The sequence below is a fragment of the Boleophthalmus pectinirostris genome, unplaced genomic scaffold (assembly GCF_026225935.1).
Source record: "Boleophthalmus pectinirostris isolate CB_2022bp ecotype Guang Dong unplaced genomic scaffold, ASM2622593v1 HiC_scaffold_8, whole genome shotgun sequence".
Taxonomy (NCBI): Eukaryota; Metazoa; Chordata; class Actinopteri; order Gobiiformes; family Gobiidae; genus Boleophthalmus; species Boleophthalmus pectinirostris.
This window is the reverse complement of record NW_026571515.1, coordinates 5,877,819-5,895,695: the sequence shown is the minus strand read 5'-3', so window position 1 is coordinate 5,895,695 and position 17,877 is coordinate 5,877,819. Positions and strand designations below refer to the sequence as shown.

The 17,877-nt window shown below is 40.9% G+C and overlaps 1 protein-coding gene across 1 annotated transcript; it reads left to right on the top strand.

Annotated features, from left to right (window-relative positions):
- Positions 1-8,207: 8,207 nt before the first annotated feature.
- LOC129412301 (uncharacterized) lies at positions 8,208-15,237 on the top strand. Its single transcript, XM_055165646.1, has 2 exons — positions 8,208-8,267; positions 14,521-15,237. Exons 1-2 carry the CDS (start codon positions 8,208-8,210, stop codon positions 15,235-15,237), a joined length of 777 nt encoding a protein of 258 aa, XP_055021621.1.
- The last annotated feature ends 2,640 nt before the right edge of the window (positions 15,238-17,877 follow it).

Genomic DNA, 17,877 nt, shown 5'->3' with positions numbered 1-17,877 from the left:
TGACATAATCTTACAAATGCGCAGGCGCAAAAATTAACTTAAATCAATTTCATAAACCAGGAAAAATACAAACCGTGAGCTCCTTTAGCATAAGAAGCTAAGGAGCTACGAGATCTCCCACAATCCACTGTGCAGATTCTTCATTAAAATCTTCTGCATAAATAAACTCAACTTTACAACATATAAACCATAAACTATAGACACATCAGCCCGTTTGATCAGATAATTCAGCTGTGATCACATTTGTTTACGTTTTACAGAAACAAAACTTAAGACCGTTTGGCTAATTAGCATAAACTGTTAGCGGCGATAAGAACAACTCGCTGCCTTGCGCCGCTGATGCGATCAGTTTTTTTTTTTTGGACTAAATGACACGACTCTGTGGATTATGTGTGTTATTTCTGTGACAGAAGAGGCGCTGATGATGGTAAGTGTGTTTCGTGCGTATATAGTGTATAGGAGATAGTTCATGTTTTAGCTTTTCAGCGTCACACGAGTGCAGGTCGTACGAGTGCAGATTGTACGTGTGCAGGTTTAGCGCAGCTCTTTATTTTACAGTCATTTCACTCGTTTGGTCACTTTATTTATGTTGGTCAATTTATTTATGTGACTACTGTTGTGGTGAAAGGCTGGAAAGTGTCTTTTGGACGCATGCGCACTCAACTTTATGTTGCAGTAACCGGGGTACTGCGTTTACATGCCACAAGTAACCCGGTTACTATCGGAATAAACCAGCTACAGTAACCCGGTTTCTAATAACCAGGATACTGCCATAACCGGGTTACTGAAACCGGGTTACTGCGTTTACATGCACCATCAAGAAACCGGGATACTCAAAAAACCCGATCATAAGCGGGTTATTGATGTGCATGTAAACACACTCAATGTCATATTTAGTTTTGGGATTTGGACATTGTAATTGTGTGGTTGTTGGATCCTAACAGCGGAAAACGGCTCGAGAAATTAGTTTGTGAACTCCATAAATGCAAAAGGGAATCAGATGTGTGTGACTGCAAACCTCCATTCAAACTGTTTCTGTTTCCGACGGAATTGAAAAATTGATCCACAGGAAGGACCAAAAAGGAAACTTTGACTGCCTAAATCATCCCGAGTTTGCAGCAACATTTTGTATGTGGAGCGACAACAAAACAAAATCCTGATCTCTCACTCAACCTTGGTTACGAATTTAAGAAGTCAACGCCAAAGCGAAAGGCACCGGCTGTTCTCAAGAAAACACCTTCCGCCGCAAAGAGACCAAGACGTGATGTTGCTGTAAAACCACAAGAACAAGAAAGTGCAGCTCGGCCTGTTTGTCTTCTGTAACTCTCACTTAACAAACGGGATCCCGCTTTGTTGTCGCTCCACATACAAAATGTTCGCTGCTGTTGTTCGCGGATGATTTAGGCAGCCAAAGGTTACGCTTTTCGTCCTTCCACCCACCCAGAGTCTCAACCCAGCCATCTCCACCCCTCATTCATTATCAATAAACTTCTTCTTCTTCACACTATGTCGTTGGTGTGGTCCTTGCTCGTGAATGCAATATTTTGTGGAGGCTAACTAAAAATGTGAATATGTTACTTTTTCCTCTTAAAATGCCTTGACAAGACTTAATCTAAAGGACCAAGACTTAAAAGTGCTTAGAACTGTTATTTCTTCTTGTAGTCTGCATTGAAATGGAGCAAAGGATCATGGTCTATGTAGTTCCTTCTGTCTTTTTTAGCTGTTGCTGCATCATAACTCTTAATTTAAGCAAAGAGACTTGTGATCGATATATTGGATGGTCCATGATATTATTGTGAGAACTTTGATGATACGATATCATGATATTTTGGTTATTGTTACATCCCTAGTGTGTAATAATACTGACATGTTGAATATGTACATGTGTAAACTGTTGTATCTGACAGTTGTACTGTACTGTTATTATAGTTGATTCTGAAGTTGTACTCTCGAGCATGAGCCAAAGTTAAAGTAAAATGCTCACTTGTTTCACACAGGACGGTCTTGCTGTGAGGCAGGAGTGCTAACATCTCTCCTCCTGCTCCCTCAGTGCAGTGTGTTATGTATATGTTGTGTATATATATATGTGAGCTCATGTGTATTCAGGCCGGGCTCTCTCTCCTCTTTGATCGGACTCACTGTGAAACGCTGCGTCAGGACAAACCCGGGACCATCACAAACCCCCCTCCTCTTCCTCCTCTTCCTCCTCTTCCTCCTCTTCCTCCTCTTCCTCCTCTGCTGCTCTGGGGCGCAGCAGGAGCCTCTGGACCAAACATCAATGAAAACAGAGCTGTTACGCTGACTGGACAAACTCTACACCAAAGACTTTGCCCCCACCAAGTTCTTTATGGTGTTTTCTGACGGAAATATTAAAATGTGCATCTTCCCTCTGCACCCTCCTGTCACAAAGCAACTAAAAACTACATTTGCAAATGCTCTTCATCAAAACCTTTTCTTATGGGATCTCAAATCTAGTTTCAAAAGCTGATAAGATGTTTAAAACACTGCAAAAATTAAAATCTAGCCAAATTTACTAAGTTTTATCATGATTTGAGTTAATTTCACTTGACAAGTAAAATGATCTACCAATGGAACAAAACTTTTTGTACTTAAAATATAAAAATACATCTCGCTACACTGAAAATAAGAAAAACAATAACTCTTTTCACTTAAAATAAGAAACAAAATCTAATGTTGCTTGAATTAAGAAAACATAATTATTTCATTGGTAGATCATTTTGCTTGTCAAGTTGAATCTACTCAAATAAAGTAAAATCTTCTTAAAAATGTAAAATGTTAGTCATTTGAACTTACCTAGATGTTGCTTTTTGCAGTGAAGTGGTCAAATGTTTCATGTATGTTGCCTGTAAATATTGAAGCGTCCTGTTTTTGCTAAGTGACAAACTTCCATAGTTTATTCCTACACCAGGGGTGTCCAAACTTTTTTCATCAAGGGCCACATATCTGAACACAGACGAAGCAGAGGCCGATCGAGGGCCACAGACTGATGCTCAGTACAGTGAATAATTGAAATATGTGCATATTTAACACATTAGAATGATCCATCAGTCTTTATTCACGCTAAGATCCTTAAACCCACACACTGAATATTAAATATCAGCTTTATCAAGGTAGATTTTCAGAAAACTTGCAGTAAAAAATAATTTTTATTTGATGCAAAGTAATTTGGGCCATTTCACCTGGAAGTCTGAGGGCCAAGAAAAATTTGTCTGAGGGCCGCATTTGGTCCGCGGGCCATAGTTTGGACATGTCTGCCCTACAGTTTCCATAGTTCCATCTGTAAACCTATAATACATGGACCCATCCCCAATCCCACCCATTTATGAACAAATACAACAGAACAATTTCAGTTTGTTTTTATTTGTTTGTGTTTTGAGCTCAGTTTTTAACATGTCACGGCATTTTAACCAAGACGTGCAGTAGATTCAGTTCAAAGAACAGAACAAAGGACTGCACAAAGAGAGAGACTGTTGGATTTTGAGAAATGAGCTGTTTGTTTTTCCTGTATCCATGGAGAAGAGGTCAGCTGAGTATAGGTGAGAATCTAGGTATGGAATTTGAGATGCTGCAGGCTTTTTTACATCACATATATCAGCAAATGTGGTAGACGACTTTCGAGGGGAAACACTCTGATCCATTTCATCACCAAACAAAAGACCAGAGCAAAGTGAGAGTGAGGCCTTCCCTGTTGCGTTCACCAGGTTCCCCCTGGACACTGCTGTGACTCTGCAGGACAGAGGAGAGACACTTTTGGCTCTTCCACAGGATCTGCTGACCCTCCCTGACCTGTCCTCCTGTGAAATTGACCTTTGAGACCTTTGACACAAATGCCACTGAGACATGAGGGTGACACTGAATTTCCCTCAGGATCAATAAAGTATCTCTCTAAAGTGTCTCTCTCTGTCAGTGCTCTTGCCTGTTTCTCAAGTAAAATTTGGAGGGTCATGTCTCATTGAAGTAGGTCTGGATTTCGGCCGGACAGTCCGGTTTTAGAGCCTTCTGTCCGGACCTCTGTTCTGCGTCCTCATTTTTGACATTTTGTCCTCATTTCGGACGCTCAGCTGCCACCGTTCGCACGCATCACTACAAATCCCCGCCCATATTGAACCTGTGATGCTGCGATATCAATGTTTGAAACTGTTTGCTGTTGAACAAACGCAAATGCCAAAAAGGAAGACATCCTTCAAACATGCTTGGTCACGTTCATACTGTGAAAGTTTTAATTCTGCTTCTGCGCTTCTATTTAACTTTGTTCAATAGGGTGCCACATTTCTTGAGTATTATAGGGCCCGGTCAAGCAGAAGTAAACAGCAAGGCCAAAAATTCAAGTTAATACATCTGATATAAAAATGTATTGAACAGATACAGATGTACTCTAGTTTATGAAACTGTTGACCTTTTTTCTGTACCATTTTTGGTTCTAAAGTTACATATGTTAAACAGACCATGTATGAAACATGGAACAAAAATTATTTCCCAAATTTCAAAGACCTGCAAATCATGTAAATAAATGGATGTATTTCATCATATCTTGTGTTATTCCATCTTTGAACTGTTGATGAAGATAAAAATTTGCTTGGAAGGACTGACATATTTTATAGAAATAGTTTCCTTTCCTTTTGAAGTAATATTAAAGTATTCAGAAGAAAAAAGTTGACAAATTATGTAAAATCCTGCACCTTCTACTTGTTTGCACAATTTTCCCTTTGTTACTTTTCCCTCCGTTACCATGACCTTTCTTAATAAAAAAATCTCATGACTCAAAAAGTAAGAGGTTTTTCAACCTAATCTTGTACCATATGGTAGAAAACTATATGAAGCAAATATTCAAACCAGTTTGTTAAGGATATGTAAGTGAGAACCAAGAGTTATCACTGTTTGGATTTATTGCCCAAAAAGTGCTGCATATTTCATTCCCTCCGTTACCGACATGAGTTTTTTCATTTTTTGTCAACAACTTGAAAGAATATCACAGGTTTAACTTGACCCTGTTGGAGTGTAACTCTTTCCTACATTCTGATACTTTACTTATTTCAATAGTCCCTCTAGTTTCTGAATAAGAGACATTTGAATGTCAAAAATCTGCCCCTGTTTCCCTCCGTTACCGCTTGACCCGATCAATAGGCAAAAACCCGGCTACACATTGTAAAGAGCCTTTACTGTTTAGTGGAAAAACATTAAATCTGGCAACAACACGAGCCACCAGAATCGCATCGCTGCAGGTGGTTCTAGTAGTATCCTCACTTTTGGGCCAGAGTGTCATACCGGTGGTCACCCTACACTGAAGCCTGTAGGAAAATCATTACATCATTACAGTAGCAGGAGTAGGAAGTCCAGGAAATAGTAGTAGTAGTCCTAGTAGGGAGTCGTATAGTTGTAGTAAGTATTAGAAGTAGTAGTATTAATATTAAGGAGCAGGGGGTAGTAATAGTCAGTGATGCCACTAAAGCGTTACTGTAGTCCGACTACTTTTTTCAGTAACGAGTCGTCTAACGCAGTGCTATTTCCAAACCAGCAGTCAGGTTTAAGTTACTTATCTAATGCACTGGATGTTACTATTTTTTGTGTTTCAGGGCGACGTAGGTTATTTATGTATTTTTATTTTTGGCGACGTGGGTTATGTGACCCCAAAGATCGTACGAATCGTCTCTGGTGACACGTTTCCTATGATGTTACGTCGTCTCCGCTCCGTCACGAGTCAGATGGAAACACTGGAGGGAGAGAGGTTACGCCTTTTGCAGCTGGAAATACAAACATTATTTTGATTTGATTTCAGCTGAGGACGGCAACATAAAGGTTCATTGTTCACTCTGTGCTGGCGACAAAGGGGGTGGGGTTACTTTATTAGCTGCTGAAAGTAACTAATAAAGTAACTTCTTAGGTTCTTTTTAAAGACAATGCAGTAAAGTGTGTTTACCTTGTTGACATGTTTCGGCTGCTGCTGCATCTTCAGAACTGTCCCCGGTGTTGGTGGTGACGTGTCGTATATCAGCTGTTGTTACTTCCTGTAGGCGTGGTCAGACCTGATGGACCTGCAGGTCGCTCAGACTGACCACGCCTCCCGTCGCCCGGTGTCTCTGGAGGAGGGTGTCCCAGGTGTGTGAAAGGAGGAACGCTCCGTCGTCCCGGTTAATGATGTCCGTGCCTCGTTTCCTGATTTCATCGTCCTCCTTGATCCAGCGTTTGAACTTGTTGTTTTCCGATCCAATGACCCGAGCCCCGTCCCAATCCATAATGTGGTTGTTCCTTTTACAGTGTCTGATGTGGCGGATTTGAGGTTTTCCTGTTCTGCTTTGTCTTTTTGTTCTGGTGAGTCTCCCTGACGTTTCCTTTTCGCATTCCTTTTGGTGTTCCTTTTTTCGGATGTGAAATGCCCGGCCTGTTTCCCCTGTGTATGATTTATTGCATGAAAGAACCTAAGAAGTTAAAGTATATAAGAAGACATAATGAACATCATTGGCTTAACTAATAAAGTAACTTGTAATCTAACGAAGAAAGAAGTAATCAGTAGTCAGTCGTCAGATTAATATTTCAAAGCAACTATGGCAACACTGGATGGTTAACACCAGTGTTGGGAGTGTTACTTTTAAAATGTAATCCCCTACAGATACAGATTACAGATTACATATCCCAAAATGTAGTTTGTAACGTAATCCATTAAATTACTTAAAGTGAGTAATCTGAATACTTTGGATTACTTGAATTGCTGTAGAGAAGTAAAGACTAGAATATTTAACTGTATTAAAAATATTATTGATCGAAGAGGAGGAAACACGTCTGCACAGGATGATTTAGTCCTGTTAAATCCTGTTTTAGTCCCAGTTTAGATCTAGTTTAGACCTGGTTTAGATCTGTTTAGATTTTAGATCTATCTTAGACCTGGTTTTAGATCTAGTTTAGACTGGTTTAGTCCTGGTTTAGACCTGGTTTAGATCTAGTTTAGACCTGGTTTAGATCTAGTTTAGACCTGGTTTAGATCTAGTTTAGACCTGGTTTTAGTCCTGGTTTAGATCTAGTTTAGATCTAGTTTAGACCTGGTTTAGATCCTGGTTTAGACCTGGTTTAGATCTAGTTTAGACCTGGTTTTAGTCCTGGTTTAGATCTAGTTTAGACCTGGTTTAGATCTAGTTTAGATCTGGTTTAGACCTGGTTTTAGTCCTGGTTTAGATCTAGTTTAGACCTGGTTTAGATCTAGTTTAGACCTGGTTTAGATCTAGTTTAGATCTGGTTTAGACCTGGTTTTCGTCCTGGTTTAGATCTAGTTTAGACCTGGTTTAGATCTATTTTAGACCTGGTTTTCGTCTGGTTTAGATCTAGTTTAGACCTGGTTTAGATCTAGTTTTAGACCCTGGTTTAGATCTAGTTTAGATCTAGTTTAGATAGACCTGGTTTTCGTCCTGGTTTACATCTAGTTTAGTCCTGGTTTAGATCTAGTTTAGATCTAGTTTAGTCCTGGTTTAGATCTAGTTTAGATCTGGTTTAGATCTGGTTTTAGACCTGGTTTTCGTCCTGGTTTAGATCTAGTTTAGATCTAGTTTAGATCTAGGTTTAGATCTGGTTTAGACCTGGTTTTCGTCCTGGTTTAGATCTAGTTTAGTCCTAGTTTAGATCCTGGTTTTAGATCTATTTTTTCCTGGTTTTAGATCTAGTTTAGATCTGGTTTAGTCCTGGTTTAGATCTAGTTTAGATCTGGTTTAGATCCTGGTTTTAGACCTGGTTTAGACCTGGTTTTAGTCCTGGAATTGCCGAAAAAAATTTAATAAAAATAATGTGAAAACAGGAAAATACTGCTGTGTAATCCACTTATTTCAACAAAGTAACTGTAATCCAATTACCACTCACTGAAACAGTAACTGTAACTGAATACAGATACTCATACTTTGTACTCTGATTACATAACTCCAGGTACATGTAATCTGTTACTCCCCAACACTGGTTAACACTTGTTTTTATATATGACCCACATCTGTCCAATTACCTGATTTAAAAACCCTTTTGTCCAACACGATAAAAACTCTAAATCAAAGTCGTGAACGTCACAGAGATGATGGAGGCGACTGACAGGAGGTGATCTGTCTTCCAAACGCTCGTCTCACTCATGCCTCTGTGTTCCGGTCTGTTCTCTCCCTGATTGTTTCACGCAGATCCACGCTGCTCCTGTCGCCCCTGTCGCCCCTGCCGCTGTAATGGGCCCTGCCTCGTTAACTGGTCGTGTGGCGCTGGGCTCGATCACCACTGTGTCCTTGGTGACGGGAATGAGACGCTCTGCCACGTCTTTTACTTACATACTTTTATACTCGTAAAGCCACGTCACCAGGTTTGGTCAAGCGTGGCCGCCAGATTAATCACAATCATATTATTTAGTACTGGTTTAGTACTGGTTTAGTCCTGGTTTAGTCCTGGTTTAGTTCTGGTTTAGTCCTGGTTTAGTTCTGGTTTAGTTCTGGTTTAGGTTTGGTTTAGTTCCTGGTTTAGTTCTGGTTTAGTTTAGTTCTGGTTTAGTGGTTTAGTTTAGTTCTGGTTTAGTTCCTGTTTAGTCCTGGTTTAGTTCTGGTTTAGTTCCTGGTTTAGTTCTGGTTTAGTCCTGGTTTAGTTAGTCGTTTAGTCTGGTTTTAGTTCTGGTTTAGTCCTGGTTTAGTTTCCTGGTTTTCCTGGTTTAGTTCTGGTTTAGTCCTGGTTTAGTTCCTGGTTTAGTTCTGGTTTAGTTTTTAGTTCTGGTTTAGTCCTGGTTTAAGTTCTGGTTTAGGGTTTAGTTCCTGGTTTATTCTGGTTTAGTCCTGGTTTAGTTCTGGTTTAGTCCTGGTTTAGTTCTGGTTTAGTCCTGGTTTAGTCCTCCTGGTTTAGTTCTGGTTTAGCCTTTGTCTCTGGTTTAGTTCTGGTTTAGTTCATGGTTTAGTCTAGTCCTGTTTAGTCCTGGTTTAATTCTGTTAGTCTGTAGTTGGTCTGTTTAGTCCTGGTTTAGTTCTGGTTTAGCCTTTGTCTAGTTCTGGTTTAGTTCTAGTTTAGTTCTGGTTTAGTCCTGGTCTAGTACTGGTTTAGTTCATAGACTACACAACCAGCCCCTACGCTTCTGACTCCCTCAAACTAAAGGTACAAAACTTGGTTTAGTCCAAAGAGCAAAGACTTAAAAGTGTTTAGAACTGTTAGTTCTTGAAGTCTGCACTGAAATGAAGCAAAGGATCATGGTCTATGTAGTTCCCTCTGCGTTTTTTTAGGGCTAAACCAGGACTAAACCAGGTCTAAATTAAGGTCTAAACCAGGTCTAAACCAGGACTAAACCAGGTCTAAACCAGGACTAAACCAGGTAAACCAGGTCTAAAACTAAACAAAACCCAGGTCTAAACCAGGACTAAACCAAGGTCTAAACCAGGTCTAAACCAAGGTCTAAACCAAGGAAAACCAGGTCTAAACCAGGAAACATAAACAGGTCCAGGTAAACCAGGTCTAAAACCAGGTCTACTAAACCAGGGAAACCAGGTCTAAACCAGGTAAACCAGTCTAAAACTAGGTCTAAACCAGGTCTACTAAACCAGGTCTAAAAGGTCTAAACAGGTCTAAACCAGGAAACTAAACCAGGACTCTAAACTAAACCAGGTCTAAACCAGGTCTAAACCAGGTCTAAACCAGGTCTAAACCAGGACTAAACCAGGTCTAAACGGTCTAAACCAGGTCTAAACCAGGTAAACCAGGTCTAATAAACTAAACCACAGGACTAAATCCAGGTGGTCTAAACCAGGTGGAAACCATGGTTTCCTCGTCTTCTATCAATAATATTTTTAATTTGGTTGAGTAAAGTTTGGGCTTTTTATTTTCTTTTTAACAGACAAAACATCTTATGTGAAGATATTCGAGTCTTTGCTTCTCTACAGCAAATCAAGTAATCCAAAGTAATCAGATTACGTTACTCACTTTAAGTAATTTAATGGATTCCGTTACAAACTACATTTTGGTGTATGTAATCTGTAATCTGTAGGGGATTACATTTTAAAAGTAACACTCCCAACACTGCACACAATGTAAAATACGTGTTTGTGTGTGATAATTTAGAGAAAATACAGATATCTAGTTTTGAAATGTAAAGATTATAGAGGTAACTCCTGCACACATCTGGACAGACATTTCAAATAAAACCTCCCTGTATGACTCAAGTATCTCAGGGGGCCATCATCTCTTACAATGTTTTTTTCCCTTTTTTGTCTTTGAATGCTTATTTTTAACTCACTTATATGCTACAAGTACATTAAAGACAAAACACGAAGGCCTCCTCAGAGCAGAACACACGCAGCTGCAGGCTTCAGGCATGGGCCACTGCTCCATCACAAAAAACACCATTAAAACACTACATTCACTCAACCACAAGGGCACATGTTTTTCTCTGCAGTAAACCTTCATATCTCCACTTATAATAGTACTTCATAATAACAATTTGTTCAGTATTATAGTCTACAAGGATTTAAAGGTCTTGTACTCAGTGTTTTCTGTGTATTTCAGCCCCAGTACAGATGTATTTTACTAACAGCTCTTGAGATCAAAATAAGTCTGTTTACTGTTTGCATGTGTGAGTGTTAGACAGTGTTGGGGAGTAACAGATTACATGTACTGGAGTTATGTAATCAGAGTACAAATTATGAGTAACTGTATTCAGTTACAGTTACTGTTTCAATGAGTGGTAATTGGATTACAGTTACTTTGTTGAAATAAATGGATTACACAGCGATTTTTCCTGTTTTCACATTTTGGGCAAAATCCTTTTTTTTTTTTTTAGTAATTCCACTCATTGCCAGACACTAAACCAGGACTAAAACCAAGACTAAACCAGGACTGAACCAGGATTAAACTAGAAAAGCAGTCAGAGAGCGCAGACCTCCGCCAAGGACTACCCCCATTTTTTATATAAATTGCGATAAAATCAGTCTTCTGGATCAGATCCGGATCAGCCTTTGGAATATGAAAGAGGATCCCATTGTCCATCCCTGAGTCAAATTTCATGGGGTTTGGTCAATAATTAACCCAGATATTGAGAAACAACATTTTTGGCCCCATTTACCACAATGTTAAATAAAATTTCAAAGTGATCCAGAATCCAGGATTTCTTCCGGATCAGCCCCAAAATGAAATCAGTTCTTCCTTTTCACATTTCCAACAAATCCTGAAAATTTCATCAAAATCGGTCCATAAGTTTTTGAGTTATGTTGCTAACAGACAAACAAACAAACAAACAAACAAACAAACAACAAACAAACAGACAAACGCCGGCAAAAACATAACCTCCTTGGCGGAGGTAACCAGATCTAAACCAGTTCTAAACCAGGTCTAAACCAGGTCTAAACCAGATCTAAACTAGATCTAAACTAGATCTAACTAGGACTAAAACAGGATTTAACATTACAAAACCATTCTATCAATAATATTTTTAATTTGGTTCAGTAAAGTCTGGGCTTTTTATTTTCTTTTAGCAGATAAAACATCTTATGTGAAGATATTCGAGTCTTTGCTTCTCTACAGAAAATCAAGTAATCCAAAGTATTCAGATTACGTTACTCACTTTAAGTAACTTAATGGATTACGTTACAAACTATATTTTGGGGTGTGTAATCTGTAATCTGTAGGGGATTACATTTTAAAAGTAACACTCCCAACACTGGTGTTAGCATGCTAGTTGTTGTTAGTTTTACCGGGGTCAGTCTTATCATCAGAAGAGCCTCTAGTCAGAAAATCCATGTTCAGGTTGTGTTACAAATTGTTACAAATGAAATTGTATTTCAAGTTTTAAATATTTTAAAAAGTAAATATTAAAAGTAATAAATATATTAAACCCTTAAAATACAGCAAAAATGTTTGAGGAAATAATGATTTGGGTGGAAATGTCTGTCTTAAGTGGAACAGGGTTAATAATTGTCTGATTTTCAGGCAACAACTTGTAAAATGTTCAGTAATTCGAGCTCAACAACCTTCATTTCAATTTTATTTTAAATCCTTTTCTTTTAATATAGCATTGGTGGGTTTGTAATTCTGACCTTAGCTAATGCTGTTATGCATGATTATGTGTTTTCATGTCAATATCTCTAAAAATGTTGATGTTGCAGCCATTTTTATTTGGTAAACATCCAAAAGTTTACTAATTCTTCCCTGATATCCAGGGATTATTCCCTGTTGCTTTCATCAAATATACATTCAATTGTTCAAGAGAAATGTTGCTGACAAACCAGAAGAAGAGGTCATGATTTTCTGACTAGTGGGCCTTCTGATGATAAGAGTGTAACCGTTTTACTGTCACAGCAAAACTCCACACTGTTCTCTGAGAGTTGTGAAAAGTTATGGTGAATAATTCGGATGCTCTGAATACGTAAGTGAGGAGGTAACTTTGAACCACTGCAAACTGTTTGAAATGAACTAGTTTTGTATTTCAAGTCTTTAAAAAAAGTAAAAATCAGGTACAGCACCTTTAGTGAACCAGAATTCTCTTTAAAGGGATAGTTCGGGTTTTTTGACATGAATCTGTATGTCATCCCTGTGAGTGTCGTGCATCCACACTGACTTACCCCCGACATCATCGGTGTTTTCCACTAAAGAATCATCTTAGAAGGACAAAGGACACAGACTTTACATTTTGAACTGAAAAATGAAATCACCTCTCACTTATTCAATGCACAAGATCCCAATAATGCAGCGGTTGTATTATTTATTTTGATTGATTGATTGATTGCATTTATACAGCGCCTTTCAAGATACTCAAAGAGCTTTACAGTTCATTATTCACTCCCTCAACACTCGGTGGTGGTAAACTACTATTGTAGCCACAGCTGCCCTGGGCCAGACCGACAGAAGCGAGGCTGCCAATCTGCGCCATCCGCCGACCATCACCATCACTCACATACTAGGCAATGTGGGTGAAATGTCTTGCCTAAGGACACAACGACAGTTTTGCCACTAGTGGATGCAAAACAACTTTCTCCAGCTAAACTCTGACAAGACTGAAGTCATAGTGTTTGGTCCACAGAAACAAAGGGACAGTGTCAGCAGTCACCTCCAGTCTCTCTCTCTAAAACCTTCAAATCAGGCAAGAAATCTCGGGGTAATAATGGACTCAGACTTGAACTTTAACAGCCACATCAAATCAATAACATCTGCAGCCTTTTACCATCTAAAAAACATAGCGAAAAATCAAAGGTTTACTGTCTAAATCAGACTTGGAGAAACTTATCCATGCGTTTGTCTCCAGTAGGTTAGATACTGTAATGTTCTGCTCACTGGTCTCTCCAAACGAGCTGTGAGACGCTGCAGAACATCCAGAACATCCAGAACATCCAGAACATCCAGAACAGCAGCTCGGGTCCTGACTCGAACTAGGAAGTACGAGCACATAAGTCCTGTGCTCAGGTCTCTGCACTGGCTCCTGTGGCTCAGAGACTTTAAAGCAGCTCTGCTTGTGTACAAGTCTCTCCATGTCCGAGCACCAAAGTCCATCTGTGACATGTTAGTGTCATATGAACCATCTCACACTCTGAGGAGCTCAGGGACCAACCTCCTGCTGGTGCCCAGAGTCACGACTAAACAAGGGGAGTCAGAGTTTCAGGTTCATGCAGCTAAAACCTGGAACAGTCTGAACATGTGAGACAGACTCTTCTGTGACGCTGTTTAAATCCAGACTCAAAACATTTCTGTTTAACTGTGCAAATAACTGAAAGGTTTTCATTCCGCACTCTTCTCTCCAATTTATGTCTCTCTTTTTTAATTTAATCTTCATGATTATTTATGTTTTGATTTGTTTTTATTATGATTTTAATGTATTTCTTATTCTGTAAAGCACTTTGAATTACTTTGTGTACGAATTGTGCTGTACAAATAAACTTGCCTTGCCTAGTGCCTCCACTGTGGCACCTTTAATTCCCAGTGTCTCCCATCCAAGTACTAACCAGGCCTGGCCTTGTTTAGCTTCTGAGATCTGACGGGATCAGGCTTTGACAAGCCGGTCTGGCCACATAATTTTGAGAGCAAGAATTTTTTAGACTAATGTTATTTGTTATCTGGAATGTTTTTCTGTTGCACAAGAGCCCAAAATGTTCTTAAAATCTGAAAAAAAGGTAAAAGTAAAAAGTAAAGTGTTGAAATATTCAGCATAGTGTGGCTGTGTGTGTATGTACAAGTAACCTGTCAGTTCGTTTCATTAGTTGGTTTCAGCTACTGTCGCCTGTCAGATCTGTGGAGAGGCAAGCCCGTTCACAGCAAGAGTACATGCACTGTATTTCAAGATGCGAAATAAAATCTTGCAATTAGAGAAAAACAAGATATACCAGTTTAATGTCATACTGTGGAACGTTTCAGACAAAGCAAAAACATCAACAAGCTTTTTTTGTGCCTTCACCACAAAAGTTACACAGTTTACCTTTTGGTTTTCGCTTAATCCGTTTTTTCTCGATTTCCCCTGCAGTGAAGCGATGTTGTGTGCACAGATTTGACCTTCAGATCCTCATCTATCTGCTGTTCCATCTGTCACAGCGGTTCCTCTCACTGCTGTACTCACACAAACCAATATCACAGCAACCCCTCCTCACCACCCTCCCCACCGCACCACCCCCCCTCCTCACCACCCGTCCCCCTCCCACCAACCCCCCCTCCACCACCCCGCCCCCTCCGCACCACCCGCCCCACCCCCTCCTCACCACCCGCCCCCTCCTCACCACCCGCACCCCCTCCTCACACACCCGCCCCCCTCCTCACCACCCGTCCCCCTCCGCACCACCCGCCCCTCCTCACCACCCGTCCCCCTCCTCACCACCCGTCCCCCTCTGCACCACCCGCCCCCCTCCTCACCACCCGCCCCCCTCCTCACCACCCGTCCCCCTCCGTCCGCCACCCCCCCCCCCTCACCACCCGCCCCCCTCCCCTCCTCACCACCCGCCCCCCTCACCAACCCGCCCCCCTCCTCACCACCCGCCCCCTCTGCACCACCCGCCCCTCCGCACCACCCGTCCCCCTCCGCACCACCCGCCCCCTCCTCACACCCGCCCCCTCCTCACCACCCGCCCCCCTCACCACCACCACCCCCCTCCGCACCACCCGTCCCCCTCCGCACCACCCGCCCCCCTCCTCACCCCCCGCCCCCTCCTCACCACCCGTCCCCCTCCGCACCACCCGCCCCCTCCTCACCCCCCGCCCCCTCCGCACCACCACACTCAACTTTCACATTTAAACTGTGGACAACTTGTCAAGTAAAGTGCCGTGTTTAAAGCCTGGAGTCCATCTCGCTTAAACCTGCACTACGCATCTTCTAAGGCAGACGGTCCCAGAAGTCGTCAAGTCATTGGTTTGCAAGTCTCAAGTAAGTCTCAAGTCTATGACCTCAATTTCGAGTCAAGTCCCAAGTCAAAGTCAAGTCCAAGTTGTCTGCTTTGAGCTTCAAATCATTTCAAGTCTTTAAACCAAATGTAGCTTAAATTATTCATTATAAGACTTTTTCCATTCAAATACTGTATTTCAAGATCACCTGCTTTGGTTCAGCTTATGCCGGGCGTACACTGTGCGATATTTTCAGTCGTGTCACTCAGCCTCAGCTTAAACTGTACGAACAAATCGCAAGGTTTAAAAGTTCACAGCTCACGAATCATGTTCTCACACTGTACGAACTGATGCTTGAGCACGACCTGCCTGCGCACACTGTACGATCACATGACAACCAGAGTTGTTGTTATGAAAGTAGAAAACCACGAAGAAGAAAACCACGGACATGCGGAGACACAATGCTGATCCAGGCAAAAAACAAACACGCTGCCTTGGCAATTTGTGCCATTCTCTGCTCAGACAAGCCCAAAAAGAAGAGGCGACGAATCTGGTCAATGAAATGTGTGGGCAGATGTGGGCAGTACGGGTTGTCAGTTCTTCAGAGGGAACTGGAGGTAAGTAGCATCCGGTTTTTCACCAAACTTGTGTTCTGTGTTGCTCGATTAGCTGCGCCTCCATGTCCTGTGTCCAAAACACTCGCCGGCGCCGTCGTCCTCCACAACCTCATATCCTGTTTCCACTTCTGTGTCCACACATGCGCAGCCTGGCACATTTTGGCAAATCGGCTCGTGGAACGACTTCAACAGAGCGAAAACCTCACGAGAGGCGACTGAATTTCAAACAAGTTTGATATTCTTGTGACCTACGAATGCTGATCGGGAGCTGGTCGTGAGGTATTAACCTGTTCTCTTTACTCTATGTTTACTACACGAAGCACGACACACGATGAAGCCAAAACTTGCCCCGAACCCCAAAACAGTCGCAGGAGTGAATAATCGGCTCAAAACGGGTCAAAAAATCACACAGTGTACGCCCAGCTTTAAAATATAACACATTCTAGGGCAGGGGTGTCAAACTCATTTTGGTCCAGGGGCCGTATCCAACCGACTTTGATCCCAAAGTGTCCGGATCAGAAAACTCATGTCATATAAACCCCAAAAATAACAATAAGTTCAAATATTTGTGCAGAGAAACACAAATCTATTACAGAAATCTTTTTTAATTGATGAACTCTTTCTTTTACAAAATATTATAATATTATGAACAACCTGAAACTTTAAGAAAAATGCAATTTCAACACAAAGTTTTAACATGAACTTGTCTGTAAACAGGAATAAGTCAATTTTTGTTGTAAAATCCTGCACTCGGCTCCACTTTTCTCATGTTGGACATTTTTCTGATGAGGGTGTCACGGTCAACAGTCAAAACGATCGTCCTTTAAGAGCGTTTGGAAAGAGACAAGTCTTCATTTGTGCTGCTCTGGTGGGAGGGGCCACGTACAGAGACGCTGGAGACGCTGCTGTGATAAACACCACAGAAAATTAACAAGATTTTAATAGAAAATATAATTAAAATATTTTTGTAGAAAATCAGCCAAGGGCCAGATTAAAGGTCTTGGAGGGCCGAATCCAGCCCCTGAGCCGTATGTTTGACACCCGTGTTCTAGGGTCAACATGTTTTGTGAATGTTTGCATCTTGCTAAAGGAAACAGTTTTATGTCTGTCAAGTTACTTTTTAATAACCTTTTTTCATTTTTTTTACGTGATTGAAAACTTTAATGGGACAGTTACTGACAACTTCCTCCATTAAATATATCACTCAATATAAATTAGCTCAGAACTTCTTACTTTAACAGTTCAATTTGTCTTTCTTATCTCTCATATTCCACCAAATGATTCTCTGATTTATTTGATTTTTGGACACATTTACTACCTTCACCTGTGCTCCTGATGGTTTCCTCACTCTGATGATGGACAAATGGAGGTATAGAAGTTGCCAGATATATACCGCCCAAGGCCCAAAGTCATTCATTCTGAGCAAATCAACGCCTAGGCAGTGAAAAACAGAGCTGCAGGTGAATATTTGAGTGAAATTTGAGGATTTTATGGTCTAAATGAGTGTTGAAAAAGATGGATGTGAACAGGGGCATTCTGGGGATACCGACCTGACGACACAATGGACTTAAAGCTCCTACTTCACACAAAACTGACTCCGAGTTGTGCTTTGTTTGAGTAATCTTTTATTATTAGTCTGTCAGCATCTCCAAAGCTCAAAATGCTCTGTTCTACCTTGTATAGTTTTCAAGTTAACAGCTACATTTTCATTTTTGTTCAGTAGACGTTGGCAATTCCAGAGCTAAAATCATCTAAATGATTCAAGAGAAGGTGTATGGAGTTTAAAAACACAGTGGAGCGCTTCCTGTATTACCACATGACATCGCAAGGTGGAACAGACTGTTTTCTGTTTGAGAGAAGAGCTCAGCCTGATAATGCAGGATGGTTTGTGTTAAACATGCGTGAATGAAACAAAACACAACTCCAGCTTTGTTTAGGACGAGGAAACAACATTATGACA